We start from the raw sequence: 17826 nt of genomic DNA on the forward strand, positions 1-17826 counted from the left end.
TTATTGAGGCATGCTGGGGGTAAAGGCTTGACCTCACTTTAATGTGTCTGTCCCCAGATGTCTCAACAGCAAGTATTAGATTCCTTTTTTGTTTTTATTTTTTTATATATATATATATAAAAATATCATAATATAATATAATATCATAATATAATATAATATCATAATATAACATAATATCACAATATAATATAATATCACAATATAATATAATATCACAATATAATATAATATCACAATATAATATAATATCATATAATGTAATATCATAATATAATTAATATCATAATATAATATAATAATATACACACATATACATATATACATATATATATATAAAAAATGTATACACACACACCCCTGTGTGTGTGTGTGTACATGTATATAGACACACACACACACATAGAGATATATATATATATTTTTTGGGGGTAAATGATCCTGGGGCTGTGCATTTGTGCCCCTTTTCCCCCCCCAAAGTGGTGAAAGGAGGGCAGCCTTTATTCTGGGAGGTAAAAATAGTCTTCCCTGGGGAGTACATCAAGGGGTTTTGGCAGAGATGTTTGGGAGTGACGCAAGGGTGATTGACTCTGCAAAGAGGCAGCACTAGAGTTCTTGGCACCCCTGCCTGCCGGCCTTAACTTTTATTTAATTTTTTTAATTCTATATGGCAGAGTACATCAGTTCCACATTTCCACAGAGATTTTTCTGTACTTGTAGATGAGTGTTTTCGAATCCCCTTAAAAACATTACACTTGTACTGGATGTCGTCCTCTGCAAGAGAAAGAAATGTTTGTTAATAGATCTTATTTTCAGCACTGATCTTGTTTTCAGCACTCTTAGCTCCTTTTCACATCTAACTGGAGCCTTTACTCTTCTGTAGAGATGGAAAGGCTGAGAAAATATTTAGTGCAATAAGATACACTGGGAAAATATTTGAAGTTGCAATACATTATCTATACCCTGTGTTGTTACATGTAATATCTTAATAGCATGTGAAACATCAATCTGAGCTATTCAGATCTGTGACCAGAGTTATGCAGGGTTGCCCGTTGCTTAGGTACTTCAGCATGCAGCCGTCTGCCACAGAAGGGAAATGCTAGCAGCACCGCTGTTCGTAAGCTGGAACGGTACTTGCGGTGTCGGCTAGCCTGCCTTCGGCTTCCCCAGCCCAACGCAAGTGTGCTGCAGTCCTGGCCTGCTGCCGTGGCGGGGGCGGTGGGGAGGCCGCGGTGGGCAGGCCCCCCGTGGCAGGCGCTCCTCCCCACAGCTGCCTCACGGCCTGTGCCCGGGCCGCAGCCGGCTGCCTTGTCCTGCGCTGGGGTGCCAGGGCTGGGAGTTTGGGCAGTGCCGGAGTGGCTCCGCGGAGCGGGGCAGCTTGGGTCTTGCTCCCAGCGTCCCACTGTCACCCAGCAATACATTGGGGTGTGCAGGGTGGAGAGGGAGGCACCATTTTTCTAATAATGGCTTACTTAACTTTTCTCCTTGGTAACGATACAGTAGTGGTTCTGGAAGACTCGTCTCTCTGGATTTCGGAAGCACTGTAGCCGAGTGCTGCTATGCACTACCCTTCAGCGCCTTACCAGGGACATGGGGTAGGCTCTGTTCCTAACAGAGGGACCCAGAGCCATCACCATGCCAAAAATGGGAATTCCTTTGCTGTTCTGGAACAGCGAAGATTTAAGTCTACAGATGATGAACTATTCTCTTAGTTGTCCACTTCAGCTTCTCAGGCTGTAACTGAGGACTGCTTCTGGGGTGGTATGCTTGTACTGTTTTCCACTGAATAAAAAAAATTTCAGTCTCTGGAATAGTTAGTTTGGTGTTTCTTGGTAGTAGGGTGTGTCAAAGGGGATTTCAGGTCTGAGAAGTTATTCTTTCAACTTCCATAGTGCAACTGAGAAGATGCCTCTGTGTCTCAAAGTAGATCAGGAGCACGAGTTGCGCTTTGTATTGGAGAGAAAATGATGATTTTCTTGGATGATGCTTACTGAGTTTATAGGGGCAGGAGCTACCACTTTATTTTCATTATTATTTGCAAGCTCCAAAAATAATCAAAACAGACTTGCAGATTTGAATATTTTCCCAAACAATTTCAAGGGACATTTTTTGTTTTTTAGCTAAGTGATAGTATAAAATAATCAACATTGCTAATATGTTTCATCTTCTAAGTTCTGGGTTTTCTTTCTTGTAAAACGTGTCTTATTCTACAGCTTTATTCTAGTGCTCAAAAGTTAATGCAGAGCTCTTGAACTTTCAGGAAAAACAGTATAATATTCCATAAGTGGTGGAAGAATGGCAGAAGTATAATTAATCCATTTATGCCAATCTAACCATGACATTTTTCAGGTATTCTGAAGACTTACTGTGGCATTGTGGGTAGCTACTCACCACTGTTAAAAATACACGGTATGTTTGGTATTGCTTTGTTCACTTGGAGGTACATACCTTTCTGCTCTACAGATGTAAGCAAGATTTTTGTACTTCAGAAAGAATATATCTCAGACTTTCAGTAGAAATAAAAATGCTGGTTATTTTTTAAGAATACACAGAGGCAATAAATCATCTTTTAATACTAAAGAATTCGATAGGTTAAGACTAATCTATTTCCATTGTTTCAACTGAGTGAAAACTTGTGAAGCTGTTGAGAGAATGTATTTCTATGTAACTTGTCTTTCTACTTAGCAGTATTAGCAATTACTGTTTAATTTTGAAGTTAGTACTGGCTTTTCCTAAAATGTGAAAGTATCTTCATTTTATTGTTTAGGGCCTTTTAGGCAGTATGGACTGATGCAGATATGTTTTCCAATACTCACCATTTTCTTCCCATACCAGTTAGCTTGAAGAGTTTGTAAAATGCAAATATATAGCATTTTAATGTATAAAAAAAGGAGTAAGATTATTCTTTTATGAGTTCTTTGTAATGTAGAGTAACTGAAAATTACAGTGCTCATGTGAAGAATTGGGGGAATTTTGGTAATATATGACTACATTGTAAGCTCTTTATTAAAAAAAAAAAAAAAAACCTACTGCTGGCTTTAGTGTTATTTTGCTGCTTTTGTAAGCAGAATCACAGAATTGCAGAATAGTTGCAGTTGGAAGGCACCTCTGGAGGTCATCTAGTCCAACCGCCTTGCTCAGGCAGGGTCACCTAGAGCAGGTTGTCCAGGATTGTGTCCAGAGGGCTTCTGAATGCCTCCAAGGATGGAGACTCCACCACCTTTCTGGATAACCTGTGCCAGTGCTCAGTCACCCTCACAGTAAAGAAGTTCTTCCTCATGTTCAGACAGACCATCCTGTGTCGCAGTTTGTGCCCCTTGCCTCTCGTCCTGTCACTGGGCACTACTGAGAAGAGCCTGCCCCCATGCTCTTTATGTCCTCCCTTCAGATACTTATACGCATTGATAAGATCCCCCTCAGCCTTCTCTTCTCCAGGCTGAACAGGCCCAGCTCTCTCAGCCTTTCCTCATATGAGAGATGCTCCAGTCCCTTAATCACCTCAGTAGCCCTTTGCTGGGCTCACTCCAGTAGTTCCATGTCTCTCTTGTACTGGGGAGCCCAGAACTGGACCCAGCACTGCAGATGTGGCCTCACCAGGGCTGAGTAGAGGGGCAGGGTCACCTTCCTCGACCTGCTTGCAAATGCTCTGCCTAATGCAACCCAGGATACCATCGGCCTTCTTGGCCACGAGGGCACATTGGTGGCTCATGGTAGTGTAGGCAACATAGTAATAATTTTACTGTGTTAAGCTGTTTTGCTTTATAGTATATTGTGCTTTGATTGGGTTTGATTAGTTAGACATATCTAGAAAGACTCGGCTGCTGGATAATGCCATTTCCATCAAAGAAACAATCTCTAAAAACACTTGAGAAGGCGAGGATGTTGGGAACAAGCCGGGAAGAGCAGGCCGTATAAAACACTTTCAGTGGCTCAGTTCCTTGTGTCCTTACAACTAGCTTTCATTTATGCCAGTTAGATATTTGGCAATAGCATCTATTTCAGTATGTAGGTAGAGAAATATCTCAGAGCCTACTGTACTTTGTTTGAATTTTCAATTACATAAAATGCTAAAATAGACCACCAGAACTAAGCAAAAAGTAGTCGCAGTTGCATGGAATTTGTACCTCCAGAAATGTCACTGCCAGCTTTAGACCTGTATCGCCCTAAATGACGCTTCATGTTAGGAAATCCCATCTTCCTTCCTTCTGTTTGGCTTTGGGGTCAGTAGGGGTCGGCACTGACTGGCTCGCAGGATGATTTTTATTATTATTCTTTTTCCCTCGAAGACTCTTTAAAATACAGGAAACTCCCAGCACCCTCTTTCCTGGGCCAAAAATAAGTTGTTATTAAACATCCCATAAAATATATTTGCCCCAAAATTAAGTTTGCAGGTTAGAGTTAATAGAGGAGGGCTTGGGAAGGGAAGATGTAATTTGGACTTGCATTTAATTTGCAAGTTTGGGAATGTTGTCCTGGCTTCCTGTATTATAATGTTCTGATTCTCCTAGTTACTATGTGGGAGTTGGACGGCTCAAACAGAGGAACATGTTTTTCCTTTTCCCTCTGATAGTTTTATGTGGAAACATTTCTTATAAGAGATTACAGTTATTGTTGTTGAAAACAGTTATTTCTAGATTTGCATATCTTCAAGTAAGTCTGTAATACATTACATATTAAATAAAAGGTTTAAATTTTTGTATTTACCTGACCATACATCACAGGTTTGGAAAACTGACTACTGGCAACTAATTGTGGAGGCTTTGAATGCTATGATTGTTCGGATATATCTTTTCAATTGTATAAGATTTTTTGAATTTCACAGATAATTTTTTAGCACCTGAGGTTTGAGTTCTCAACTCTTATTAACGCTGTATAAAGTGTTTATGCATTATAATTGTATGTGGTGCAATAGTCTCCTGTCTTTTGTTTTTAATGTAAAAATGTTAAGAATACAGCTCAGTGGGACGCGCCCTGGGTCTCGCCACGACCCAGTAGTCAAATTTCTGTTGATGAACCAAAACTGTTCCATGTGTTACAACAGCAGAAACATTTTATTTGCCTTATTAAATGCAACTTTAAAAAATGATTGATTAGACTAGAAATAAATATTTTGATGATAACCCTTTGGTGGCAAAGGGGAAAGAGTACATCGTGTCTCCTCATGAAGGCTTTAGTACAACATGACGGAAGCGCGGTGCCCGTCTTGTAGCTCTGTCCTCGCTTCGGCAGGACAGCAGAGCTCGTGGTCTGTGAAATACGAATCAATTAGGCGTACAAATCCTTTTAGCACACTATGTTAAAAACCTAGTAAATGAATGTCATACAGGACTGTTTGCTTATTATTAGAGATTACTTTGTCTGTAGTTGTTAAAATAAAAGTTTTTAGTGATCCTTCTAGCTGCATTGCCTGGAGCTGTTGCCAGGCCAAATGGTGGCTGAGGCCGGCCTTTGGCGGGGTAGGAGCACGGCTCCCTGCAGCAGTAAGCGGCCGCGGGGAGCCTTGGAGGCAGCGTCCTGCTGGCCCGGCCGGTTGAGGAAGCGGATCTTGCATGGGCTATGCTTTTTAGTACTACAAATAAAATTTACTGGAGGTTCATATTTGTTTTGCGACGGTTTGGAAAGGATCAGAATTTGTTTGTCAGGCAGATTCCTTTGGAGCAGAAGTGACTGGAAAACTGTGGATCTCAGAGCTGTGTGTTGAAAATTCCACCACAGTTGTTGTGTTTTGGCTTTGAAACAGCAATATTTTGTTGCAGTTGTTTGGCTGGCTCTGTTTGCAAATTAATTTGTTGTCTTGCTTTACTTGGAAAAAATGCTAAAAGCTTACGCCACTTCCTGTTGGAAAACAGTAGTAAGTTACAGAATTAGCCCATTAATGCCAATTATAAATATTATATAATCCCATTGGAAATTCTTTTGTATGCAAGTCCATGCATACATGGTGAGGTATCTTCAGCTGCTCTGGCAAAACAAACTTTTGCGTCGCTGACAAGGCAAAGAAGCAAAATTTGGCTCAAAAATGTTAAAATCAACGTTCATTCTTAGGGAGGCAGATGATGTAGAGTTTCTTTCTATACAGGGTTTCATCAGTGAAATGAGAAGGATTAAATATTTTCAGCCTTGGCCCTCCTTAGAAGGTCTTACTTTGACTCCACATTTTATTTTGCTGGCACAGGTTGCTGTATTGCTTTTTCCTTTTTTTCTATTCTCCTTTCCTTAATTGTGCAGCTTGGGATATCACTCTTCTCTGTGAGTGTCCAGAGAAAGAGGAAGCCTGTTTTCTTCGGGGGCTTTACTGTTACCTCAGAAAAAATCATATTGGATTTTTTTGTTCGAAGTAAGTACTTGCTAGTGAGGAAGCGAATCGATGAAGGATTGTGTTCTGCATTTGGCCTGTGCTGTGCTGCTTCCGCCTGTCAGAAATGCACTTTAAGAAGCCAGTAGCTAGTTAATAGCCTTGGCGTGGAGCTCTTTGCGGTGAAGCTGGCAGCAGCAATTCCCAAGTAAGGTTGTGTGTGTTGCGTACGAGCAGGGAGGAAGATGGTGGCCCTGGGCAATGGCAGCCTGGCGCGGCGCCACGCTCCTTTCTCTACTTTTCTTGGAACTGTTCCTTTGAAGCTCTAATTATACGGTGCCAGGAGAATCTGCAGATAGCACAGCAATAACTCCCACTGCCGTTGCACCGGATTTCTGTTTATTTGGGGTGCAAAACTTGCACACAAACATTAGATCGTATCACAGTTATCCACAAGTTTTGGCTAGTATTCAGAAGATGCAGTATGTTTCAGCATGGCAGTTTCTAAACTGCTAACTCCAGTTAGACTTTTAACTGTGTTTTTCAAAAGCATTTATTAACTTAATTCCCTTTGCCTTCTATTTTTAAACTTGCTGCTGTGCAAAGTCTTGCACTTAACCTCCTACACCCTATTATAGACTAAGTCAAATTTATTTCCAGGTATTAAAAACAAAAAAAAGAGGAATTGACCATCCAAGAATAATTGAGTGGAATTTGCAGAAGAAAGGGACGGGAGAAAGATGATTTTTATAGAATGATTTTGGATGTGCTGTCACTGACTGTGGTCTTTAAATTTTGCCAAAATAAATTTATTTTTAGAAGGTGCGGCTCCTGTTCACCCTCTACCTTAATCCAGAGTTTCAGAGCAAGCAGGAAAGCCTATGAGAAGTGAGGTGAAAAGACCAGTCCCCTGAGAGTGATACTGGTGACGAAGAGTGGTGCAGTGCCACGGTGGAGGGTGGGAGAAGGAGCCAGGTGAGCGGCGATAGCTGCCTTTCGTCTGAGCAGTGAATGGGTTGCAGGGGGAAAAATTGGGATGATGAATGTTGGTACAGGAGCGATCAGAGGGTTGGTGTCAATGAGGTGCGTACGCAGAAGGGGGAAGGAGTGCTGCACAGTTCACGTTTTGAAAGAGTGCGAGACCAAGTCTAGACAAGGAAGTATGTTGCAGGCCTAAAACTAACTGAGGTTAAAAAGATGACAGAGTATTTCCGGGACAGTGATTTAAGTCCTCGGAAGCAGGGGGAGGAAGAAACTCAAGTTTCAGAAGTGTCCTTGGGTGTGGCTGAGAGCGAAATTTGGGAGCAGCAAAGCATCTTCCCTTGTCCTCCAGTTTGTGTGACGAACAGTTATGGTTTCTTCTTACCAACATTGTACTGTGTTCCTTATTATTTGGAAAAGCAAGCCGTTGATTGCGTGTGTGTGTTTTTAATTCTGTAACTTTGAAATGTAATGCATTTAGAAAAGTTTGCTAGTGCAGGTAACATTGAGATAACTTTTTGGCTCCGAGTTCCCTTCTCCCTTTACCAGAGGAGATGAAGGCTTGGCATAGTTAGCTTAGTAAGTGCAACTGAGGGGAGGGTATGGTTGTTCCCTAAGGATGGATTGGGGAGAACTGTATAAAATGTAGGATAGTGTTGGCACGAGATCAAATGGATGTGAACCGATGCTAGATTAATTTAGCTGGAAACAAAGGTTCCCCCTCCCCCCCCCCCCAAAAAAAAAAAGAAAAGAAAAAGTGGGATTCTAGAAGAGCTGTCTGTGAAGGATAGAAACTGCAGGAAACCTGATGGGTCCTGTTGGTGAAGCTTGGAGCTGTGAAAGGGGTTGTTTGTCGAGGTTGCCCATAGTAGCAGGGACTGCAGGCTCAGGATATGATTTCTGGTTCTCTGTTCCAAATGGCGCCCCCCCCCCCCCCAATGAAACTGTTTTTTTGTTTTTGCATTAAGTAAATGTGACTCATGTTTGAACTGAGAATGAGAAGTGTTCTCAAAACTTCTTTACTGATATGTAAATAGCTGTATGTGTTATGTGAATGATACTAGTAAATATTTAGTATTATGCTTTTTATTCACTGGCTGAGATACCCAAGGTTAATACTAATGTTTTAACAAACCTCACTGCCTTGCAACAGTTACACGTAGTATTCTTTAGCAGAAATGCACTGCCACGAAAAATTTCTTCTGTGGTTCTGGAACTGATTAATTATGTCATTTCAATACCATGAAAGTAAAAGGGGTAATATTAAATTTTATTAAACTTTAAAAATATGCTTTCAAAAGTGCACGTAGATACACACATGCTCATATATGCAATAATGTATGTCTCTTCCTGTTTTTACATTTCCCCAGGTATACGTGGAATTTGATGACCTCGAATGGGAAAAACGAGAGTGGGTTAAAGTTTATGAAGATTTTGCAACCTTCTTGGTGGAGTACCAGCTGGTCTGGGCAAAAAGAAAGGACCCAAGCCAGACTCAGGGATCAAAGATCAAACAAATTCAATGGCCTGCATTGGTAAGATACTTGAGCAATAGCATTTACTAAACTATTTTACTCGGTTTGATACTGTCCTCCATAGGCAACTGTCTAGTTTAATGGCTATGGTTGTGGGAACTAGTAAGCATGAGGGGGAGGGAGGGGAAGAAAAGGATTATAAAATAATAATCAAGCATGTTTGTGTTGAAAGGGTGGGAGCAATGTGTAATCGTCACTCATCTGCATTTTTGAAACTTCTTAGAGTGCTGCAAAACTAGTCTCTTTGAGTGGTATTGATAGACCTAATAGCACTTTCTGTGGCCAAAGCATCTTACTAGCAGCATGTTGCCCTGCTCTGTGGATGGTTGAATATAGGGTGAAAAACATACCCTTAAGCTTGTGGCACCTTCTTTGTGGAGGCTGAGCATATCTAGAATTTGGGTCAAAGTTTAGAAAGATGAGAAAACTGAGCAAAGATCAACCAAGTAAGTGATGTAATTGCTTGCCTGGATTATGAGGTGATACTGGTGACTATCTCTGGATTGATGCCCAAACATTTAAGCGGCTGAGAGAATTGCTAGGAAGTTGTGCCCATGTTTGACAGGCATTTAGGTAGACCTGGGGAATACTAAAGATCTGATGAGGTCATCTAACAAGGACTAAGCATGACTTTCTCTCTTCTCCAAAGAAACAAGTAGTACTTCTAAATTCTTCAGAAGATCCAAATACTTGTGAGACTTTAGGAACCTATTGCATTGGATGTTTTTCCTTTGCAGAGAGTTGGGGGAGAGGTCTCCCAGACTGGAAGGTGAAAAGGGAGCTCCAGAAAATTTGTCAGAATGATGAAGATGGGGCACTATTAGATATATTTGATGTTAGTCTTAGTATCTGTAATTTAGTGCTGGGATTTTTAGAAATTCATTGTTGTAAAAATTTATGAGATATTTTTTTCCTCTTTTCTGATTTTAGCTGTCTCTCTGGATTTCAGTTAAAATATTCCTTTCATGTTCTTGTTGCTGAGGACTTGATGGACTTTCTGAAATGCTATTGCATGATCATTTGTCTGGCGCTGTGCTGGAACCATCATTCTGAAGGCCACAAAGCAGGCTGTTCAAGGAAGCTTAGTGATGGGAGAAATGCATAAATTGTTTAGGATGGACTTACCTCCTCTTCAGTTAATATTCATGCTTGACTCGACTCACATGTTAATGCGCTTAAGTAAAGCTAACGTTCTGGATGCACAAGCTGTTTCATACACTTACATCTACAGGCAAATTTTTATTTCATGTTACTTATGTCATTGAGCAAGAATTTTCACTTCTAGGGAATCTTGTTGCTTGCTCTTCAAAACCACCTATGTCTCCTAGATTGAGATGAATATTTTAAAATCGGTTAGCGTGTTAGAATTTATCTATATACTTTGACTATTTTACATGCCTTTAATTTCCCCCTCTAGGATATAGAGATCCTTCTTGGACTTAGGAGTGTATTTCTAGAATGTCTTCTCTTCTAGTCTGGCTGCTGATCCTGTCCCAAAGATAAAAGTATGCCTTTGTCTGCTAATGTGTGAGCATGTTGTTTCTGTTGCACATTCTTCTCACTAGAGACTTTTTTCAAACTTGGTCTGGTCTAGTGGAAATAGAGATGAATTTTTCTACCCTCTCTGTTTTATGGACTTTCTATTCTTACTTTAATGTTTTTGCTCTTGAGGTGGCTGGTAGGCCTGAGGAAGAAGGTTTGCAAAAGATCACCTCCTGCTTCTTCATTTATACAAAATAAAATCATATATTCCAAAGTAGGGCTCAAATAGCTTGTTAGATCACAGTTTCCAGATGGTAAAAGTGACAAGTTCTCAGCATTTCTACTTGGCCTGCCTACAAGCGTGCTAACAATTGTTCTATCTGAGTCAAACGCTCTAGTCATCCCCATTCCAGAAAATCTACATTTGGCAGAAAATACAGATACAGAATATAAGCTTGTGAGTTAGAGCAGAGTCCTTCTGTAGATACCTCTCAAAATTCTGGTCCGTATCTTGTCCTCAAGGTGAAGATCACTGTGCTGAACACACAAGGCCTTGGGGAACAGAGAGGTACTCACGTTGGCATAATAGTTGGCTCTGTTTCCAGAAGATCTGAACAGTCTGATGTAGTGGAGTGAATGACCTCTATGAAGGGGTCTGTTCTTAGTCAGAACAAAACTTATTGAAGATGAGGAAGCAATGGAAGAGGTGGTGAAAATTTTGATTGTCACATGGTGAAAAGAGTATCAATCACTTGATAGTAAATGAGCATAGAGACCTGCTGGTGGCTGCATGCTTTATCATATCAGTGTCTTTCTGATGATATTGGTTTAGATACTGGTTTCTGGTCTCGTTTGCAAGTGTGTGTGAAAGAGATGAGATGTAGTGCTGCTGCCTTTTCATGTTGTAATCAAATGACTTTTCTTCTTGTGAGATCATTTTTCTGACAGTGGAGGAGAACTTCTTGGCTGCCTAGTTGACTGGTGTAATTGGAAATTGCACTGTATGTGAGGTGGCTTCTGGAACTAGGGACAGAAGAGATTCTTTGCACAGTGTGAATGCTCACACAACTGAAGTTCAATGGCTCAGGCTGGTGAATAGCTTTAAAAGAATGTAGGCAGCATTAATTATAGTGTTTCTGAGTGGAGGCCATGCTCAGCTGTGCTGGGTACTTTATAAGCATAGAAGAAAAGACTTGTTGCTATTTTAGAGAGTTCACAGGCTTATATGACAGATGCAAATAAATGCAGATAAACAAGGAAGCATAAAGAAATGGCAATGACAAGAAGTGATGTCAGCATATATGTGGCGTAGATATTAGGGAAAAGTGTGCTTGCAGGTAGCTATGCTGGTGTCAGTGGAGAAGGAAACTTCTTGGCTGAAGGGGCAGCAAAAGAAAAAATGAAAGTATGAGTTTTGCAAACTTAACAAGTGGGTAATGGAAGTGAGTGGTGTGTCTTTCCCCATTAAGGAATTAAGAAAAGTTGCCTATAAAAGCTCTTGGAAATTGTAAGCAAGTGCCTTGGTTTGCTTAACAAGGAAGGGTACAGATAAAAGATACAAAAAGAGGGGAGTGTAATGGTCAAAATGATGGGCTAGGAGAATTATCAGTGCTTCGTAAATGAGGCAAAACTGACTTTGAATTCCTCAGAAAACAACATTGAAGCAATTGAGACGATAAGAATTTTAGGTCTGTGGGTGGATAAGAACAGTTATATTTTAGGAGGAGAAAATTAATCTTCCAGCTTTAGAAATAGTCTGAGTATTAGGATGTTAGAGATCAGCGATAAAATCACGCCTGAAATACAGTTCACACTGAAGGTTTAGCAGTATGATGGTATCTCCTCAGCAGTCAACGAGAGAGACAGAAGCAAATGTGTGGGCAGGGTGACAAATTGTAGCCAAGATTTTAATGTGGACAAAATAGTATACTTCCTGAGCTGTCAGTTTGAATTTAATTACTATCTCTGTAATTGCACATAAAAGTATCTAGTAATAAAGTGTAGATGGAGAAAAAGAGAGGAGTGAGGAGAGAAGTCTCTAGAGACATCTTAAAAAGAGTAATAGAGAATATAAGGTGAAAGACCAATTAGGAGAGGACACCACTGAGGAAACCAAAGTAGCCCTTTTTTATTTTTAGCTGCATCAACTTTGTGTGTTCAAGGTATAGAAAGCTGTGGACTGAGTGTTGATTTTTGGGGGGGATGAGGGAGGGAATGGGACATGGTACTGGAAACTTTAGTACTGTGCTGAAATGAAAGTCTACAGATAGAAAAGAAAGAAATTCAATGCAGTTGTTCTGGGGGCATACTCTGTCAACTTGGAAAGAAAATAAGGGAAGAAGAGTATGATTGTAATTGAAAATGCAATTAAGAGTAAAGGAATTCAAGATGGATAGATTACAGCAAGTTTATACTTAGAGGAAAAGGAGAGCCAGGACAATACAAGAAGTTAGAAAGAAAACAGTTGGAGATAAGGGAAAGTGAATGTATTGAGTGGGAAAGCACCTGAGAAACTTCTGCCCTTGCGACAAGAAAGGAAGGTGACTGCTGTAGAACAGGGAAAGAGAAAGTACTTTATTTTGGCCATTTCCTTTTGGAAGGAACTGGCAGTCTTGCGCAGAATGGAAGCCATAGGGGAGAAGGATTTGACTGAGTCAAATATGATGAAAAGTGGGATTGGGGAATGGTCCATTCAGTTGGAGGGGCAGAGCTGGGTATCTAGGAAGGTTATAGGCACTTGGTGATAGGTCAGTGTTTGTGTGTGTTCTGCTGGGTACAGTTTGTTTTGTAAAGCGTATGATGCCTGTTGTTATACCTATAAATAAAATAGTACTGCCTCTTGAGTTTGCTTGTGAATTCAGTATGAATTCATGTATAATAAATCAGAAGAAACCATCCCAATTCTCTGATGGCTTGAATATGGAGGCTGTTCTTCACTAGCTTTACAGTAGTGTTACAGCACTGATCTTGTCAGACTAAACTACATTTTCAGGATGCCGGGTTTGGCCTATGACCTTCATTACTATAAAGTCCTGTGATAACTGTGTATCACTCCCAGTTTCAGTGCTGGCATACAGCAAGAGCTGGTTCTTTTGCACATTTTTGAAGAGAGTGTATACATGTTAAAATTAAAGATAGGCTTTATGAGGAGATCCTGAATATGTTTGGCTCCTAAGGGAAGATGACTATAGAAGCAACTCTATCAAAAAACAACAACAAAAAGTGTGTATGTCTGTCTGCCTTGTCTCATTTTTTCTTGGAATAACTGAAGTCATTGCTAAACCAGTGACTTGAGAAGAATCTTTGCTGGGACTCTGTCCAGGCCTCTGCAAGAATAGTGCTGTAGACAACCTTAAAACCAGGACAAAGACTGGACCTTCACTAGCAATCAGTAACTCTCTTCTACTGCGAATCTGGAGTTGATTTACAGTGGATAGTGCCACTGACACCTATGAGACAGGGGCCTTTAGTCTGACCATCATACCAATGAGGAGGTGGTCTTGGGGATGGAAGAGATTAGGTTTGTTCTGGATGGTAGTGCATGCATTTGTTGTGGTTAGATGTGAATGAACCCCTGCGTTCAGGTACTGACTGTGTGTTAGAGTGCTTGGTGATAAAGTATAAAAGTAGAAGGGTTTGTGAGCTTGTCTAGGATTGACTCTCTGACCTTGCACAGCCTTTTTCCCTTCTTTCCCCTGCCCCTGTCAGCTGTCAGGTCCTTTCACTTGACCATATTCTGCTTCAGCCAGCTTTGTGGTTTTGGGTTATAAAACAAAGGCATATAAAGGGCGTATTTACTGACATTTGTGTCATAATTAAAGAAAAAAGTGTACAATGTGAACAGTGGCCTTCTATGGAGCTTCCAGATAATCTTCAGATGGATCAAATACTTTACTTTGGCATGGTTACTGAAAGTAGAAGAGGTTCTGTTTTTTCATAACTGCATATATCATGATGTACTGCCACTTTTTCAATCCATTTTGTTTCCTTTTTTGTCTCGATGGTCTAATTCTAGCATTTTTGAGCAAATTTCTTTTAGATGTTGGTTCCATGCATCAGGTTCATCTGCCTGCAAAGTAAGGAGTTCCTATAGATACTGTTAATTTGCCCCTGTGCGTTCAATTATTTCACTACAGCCTATTCTCCTTCCTCCTAATACCCTCTGCAAATAGAAAAATAAAGGTATACACTATGAGATACTGCAATTAAATCCTCAACAAACACTGAAAATATTCTCGTAGTTAAAAATCATAGAACAGGATTACTAGGTATATAGAAGGCAAGGCAGAGAAAAGACTGTCTCCAGAGTCCTTAAAACAAGTAAAAGCTTTGAAGATATTTCAGATTTGAGGGAAAGCTAGCTAGCTTCCAGGAAAACTGATCAAAAACTAGTATGTGGGGGGTTTTCAGCTTCTCTTTTCCTTACCTCCGAACTCCAGTGTTTGTATAACTTGCTGAATTGGGGTAATGATAAGGTGTGTACAGTGGAGGAGAAAATGCTTGGAAACTGTCAGCTTCTTGGGTAAGACTGAAGGCAGTTTAGAACTCAGGAAAGAGCAAATTTAAGTAGCTGACTCAGCAGAGCATAAGTGACCTGATTTTGGTGCATTGTGAAAGACAGTAATATGCAGAAACAGCAGTTGGAGATGGTTCAAAGATTACTTTGCTGGAGAGTATGTTACTTTAATATTCCCACCAAACATAAATGTCTCAAGCAGTACCAGATCCTGCCTGTGTACTTTGGCACTTGCTTTTAAAAAACTAGTGCTTACTGGGAGTCACTGCTTTCCTCACAGCCTTCTAAGCAGAGGCCATACCTTCCCAGGACATGCCCCAGATGAATAGCAATAAACTGAAATCTGTCTCCTCAAATGCTCCATTGTGAAATATGGGTGTTGTCCTGTGGCTTTCCACTCTGGAAAAGAGTGATGAAGTGGACAGCTGTTTTAATTTTTTAAACTTGCGTTTCTGATTGATGAAGATAATTGGTTTTTAATGCCAAATTCATTTACAGGAGTAGTGTACAGGATTGCCAGAATTCCAAATAAAATGGAGTATGTTTCAGACTTTAGCTTTAAAATACACTAGCACAAATCATTCTGATTATATGGCTCTGGGAGTTGCTATTTTGGCAGTTCCTCTAGAGAAAGCCTCTTCAGTGTGTCACAGCATCCTGAATGTCTCAATGTGTCAGATTCTTTCTTGCTGGTAAGGCACTTTTCCTTGTTCTCCAAGAATTGCACAGAATAAATAACTAGATACTGCTTAGATCCTTCAACTGCAACATTAAGCAGCACTCCCAGTTGGATGCATTGTTGTCGCCTGCACCTGTTCAGAAGATAGATAACAGCAATGTAATGCCCGTGGTAATTTGTATGTATTTTGATAAAAGATATGAATACAGTTTCTTGAGGTTCCATTATCAGGCTAACCAGTTTGGGTAGCAGTAGCAGGGCAGCCACAGTTGCAGCAAGCTCTGTGCCAGGATACCTGCTTACGCATGGATTTTTATAACTGGTGCTGACTCCTGTACTGCCATAGTTATGCTGCTGTTGATACCCAAATCAGCTAGTTCAAAATTAGTGTATGTATATCTGAACTGCATTCACACTTCTAGCCTCAGCGTAGACCTATTCCACAGCTTCATCAGAAGCAGAGTTGTGCTGGATCTGCTGGAGTTGACTGGGAAGTCTTAGTCTTTGATTTTCATAGTGCTTAGGATAGACATTTTTCGTTTATGCAGAAGAAAACAGATTACTCTGTAGCTTTCTATATCATCTGAACTTCCTCGATGAACTAGCATGGTCAGCTGAATTTTGGAGGTGCAATGGTGATGAGCAGAACATAGGCATGTGGATGCTGTTGGTTGTTTCAGCACGGGATCTTGGAAATTCAACTTCCAAAGCTTGGGTTTTGGAGGAGTGACTGGATTTGACCTGCCTTGTCTGTGCCTTTTGTGCATCTCCATTTGTCTGGCTGCTCAGAGTCTATTTGTTGATATTCATATAAATTGCAGCTTATATATAATATAAATGTATAAATATATAAACCCTAAGCTGTACCTGCTGAGCGGGTATGGTGAGAGAAGGATGTCAGCATGGGCCTGCCCTAGGTGAGTGGCTGCTGGACAGAGTGAGCAAAGCTGTGCCACGAGAACTCCATCCACGAGCAACTGCTCCGGGTTTTTCTTGTGGTAGCGGGGAGGAGCAGCTGGGTTTTACACCTGTCAAATTCTCTTGGCAGCTAATTTTTAAAGCCACCCACTGTTAAAATCTCCACTGCTACTTCTGTGCATTAATGACTTGTCAGCTGTGCAATACTGAAGCACTGCTCTCTTCATGCTGACTTGATTAAGATGAGTTATGGAAGGCATAATTAGAGTTTTATGAGTTTCTTGTTCTCATTTCCCAGAATTCCAGTTGCTTCTGCTGGGTTTTGTCATGAATCCCATGACGTGCTGCCGTATGAAGGCTCAATATAGCATACTTTCTGAAAAAGTATTTCTGCTTTTTGTGCACTACTGCTTGGATACATTTGGCCACGTGGGAATGGAATCTGTTCCACTGTAGTTGAGAGACAAACTTAAGTGCCAAGTTAGCTCTGTCTGGATGAAGTCAGAACGTCACAGTCAGGCCCTTTTACTAGGTTAAGGTGAAAGTTCTGCATTTTGCAAAGTATCAGGAATTTAAAGGTAACTTTTCTGCAGTACCAAAAGAGCAAATCTTTCACCTCCACCTGAATTTTGGTTATTGGCAGCTAAGCAAGGCAACGGTTTCCTCTAAGGTCTCCTTTTCTGTGGAGTGATTCTGCGGAAGAGCATTTCTGTCACGTTACGATTTTATCTGGCCATATTTTAGCTTCTCCTCAACCTACCATAGAACAGGTCCCCGTGGAACAATAGTATTCTCTTTATTTGTGGGGATTTCTCTTAGCACTTTGGCTGCTTTTTACAGCAGGAGCAGCAGATCTCGTAAGTGGGTATGTTCCTTCAGAAGTTGGGATAACCAGAGTAAGCCGTGGGGAGAGATAATTACTTTGGCCTTTATGGTGCTAGATTCAAAAGGAGAATTGATAACACTGGGAGAAGAGCACAGAGGAAGACTTTAATTCTGTGAGCCTTGGGGGTGTTAATGTTTGGGGTAAGAAGGAAATTAAAGTTGAAGAAAGGATGTTTCTGTGCTTTGTGGGGTGAATGTGTTACTTGGGTCAGTAAGTGGGTTGTCGGGAGGAAAAGGAGATTCTCCTTTATGTAATCATGACACAGCTTGGAAAAGTTTCACCATTGCAGCCCAGGGTCAGGGCTCGGTAGTGCCATGGTAGTAGCTTGTAAACTGTTTCTGTTTGCAAACAGGTAAAAAACTCCCTTCCAGCTCAGTCTGTTCTGGTTGTGGTTTGACAATGAATTTAACCACTCTTCCATTTCAGCAGTGCTGCAAGGGACAGTGCTGCCACCTTCCTTGTTCCCTACTTGTGCTTTAAAAAACCTCAATTTCAGCTAGATCAGCAAGCTCTATCCCCTAGTGTGTACACACA

The 17826-nt window shown here is 40.7% G+C and overlaps 1 protein-coding gene across 2 annotated transcripts in view; it reads left to right on the forward strand.

The window, feature by feature from the left end:
* JMJD1C (jumonji domain containing 1C) overlaps positions 1 to 17826 on the forward strand; it is a 169479-nt gene that overhangs the window by 47572 nt on the left and 104081 nt on the right. For both annotated transcript variants that reach the window (XM_064513683.1, XM_064513685.1), the window contains exon 2: positions 8647 to 8811. In XM_064513683.1, coding sequence (XP_064369753.1) covers positions 8647 to 8811 — 165 coding nt within the window. The remainder of the gene's footprint in view (positions 1 to 8646; positions 8812 to 17826) is intronic.

This window comes from Dromaius novaehollandiae, chromosome 6, assembly GCF_036370855.1.
Source record: "Dromaius novaehollandiae isolate bDroNov1 chromosome 6, bDroNov1.hap1, whole genome shotgun sequence".
NCBI classification, from domain to species: domain Eukaryota; kingdom Metazoa; phylum Chordata; class Aves; order Casuariiformes; family Dromaiidae; genus Dromaius; species Dromaius novaehollandiae.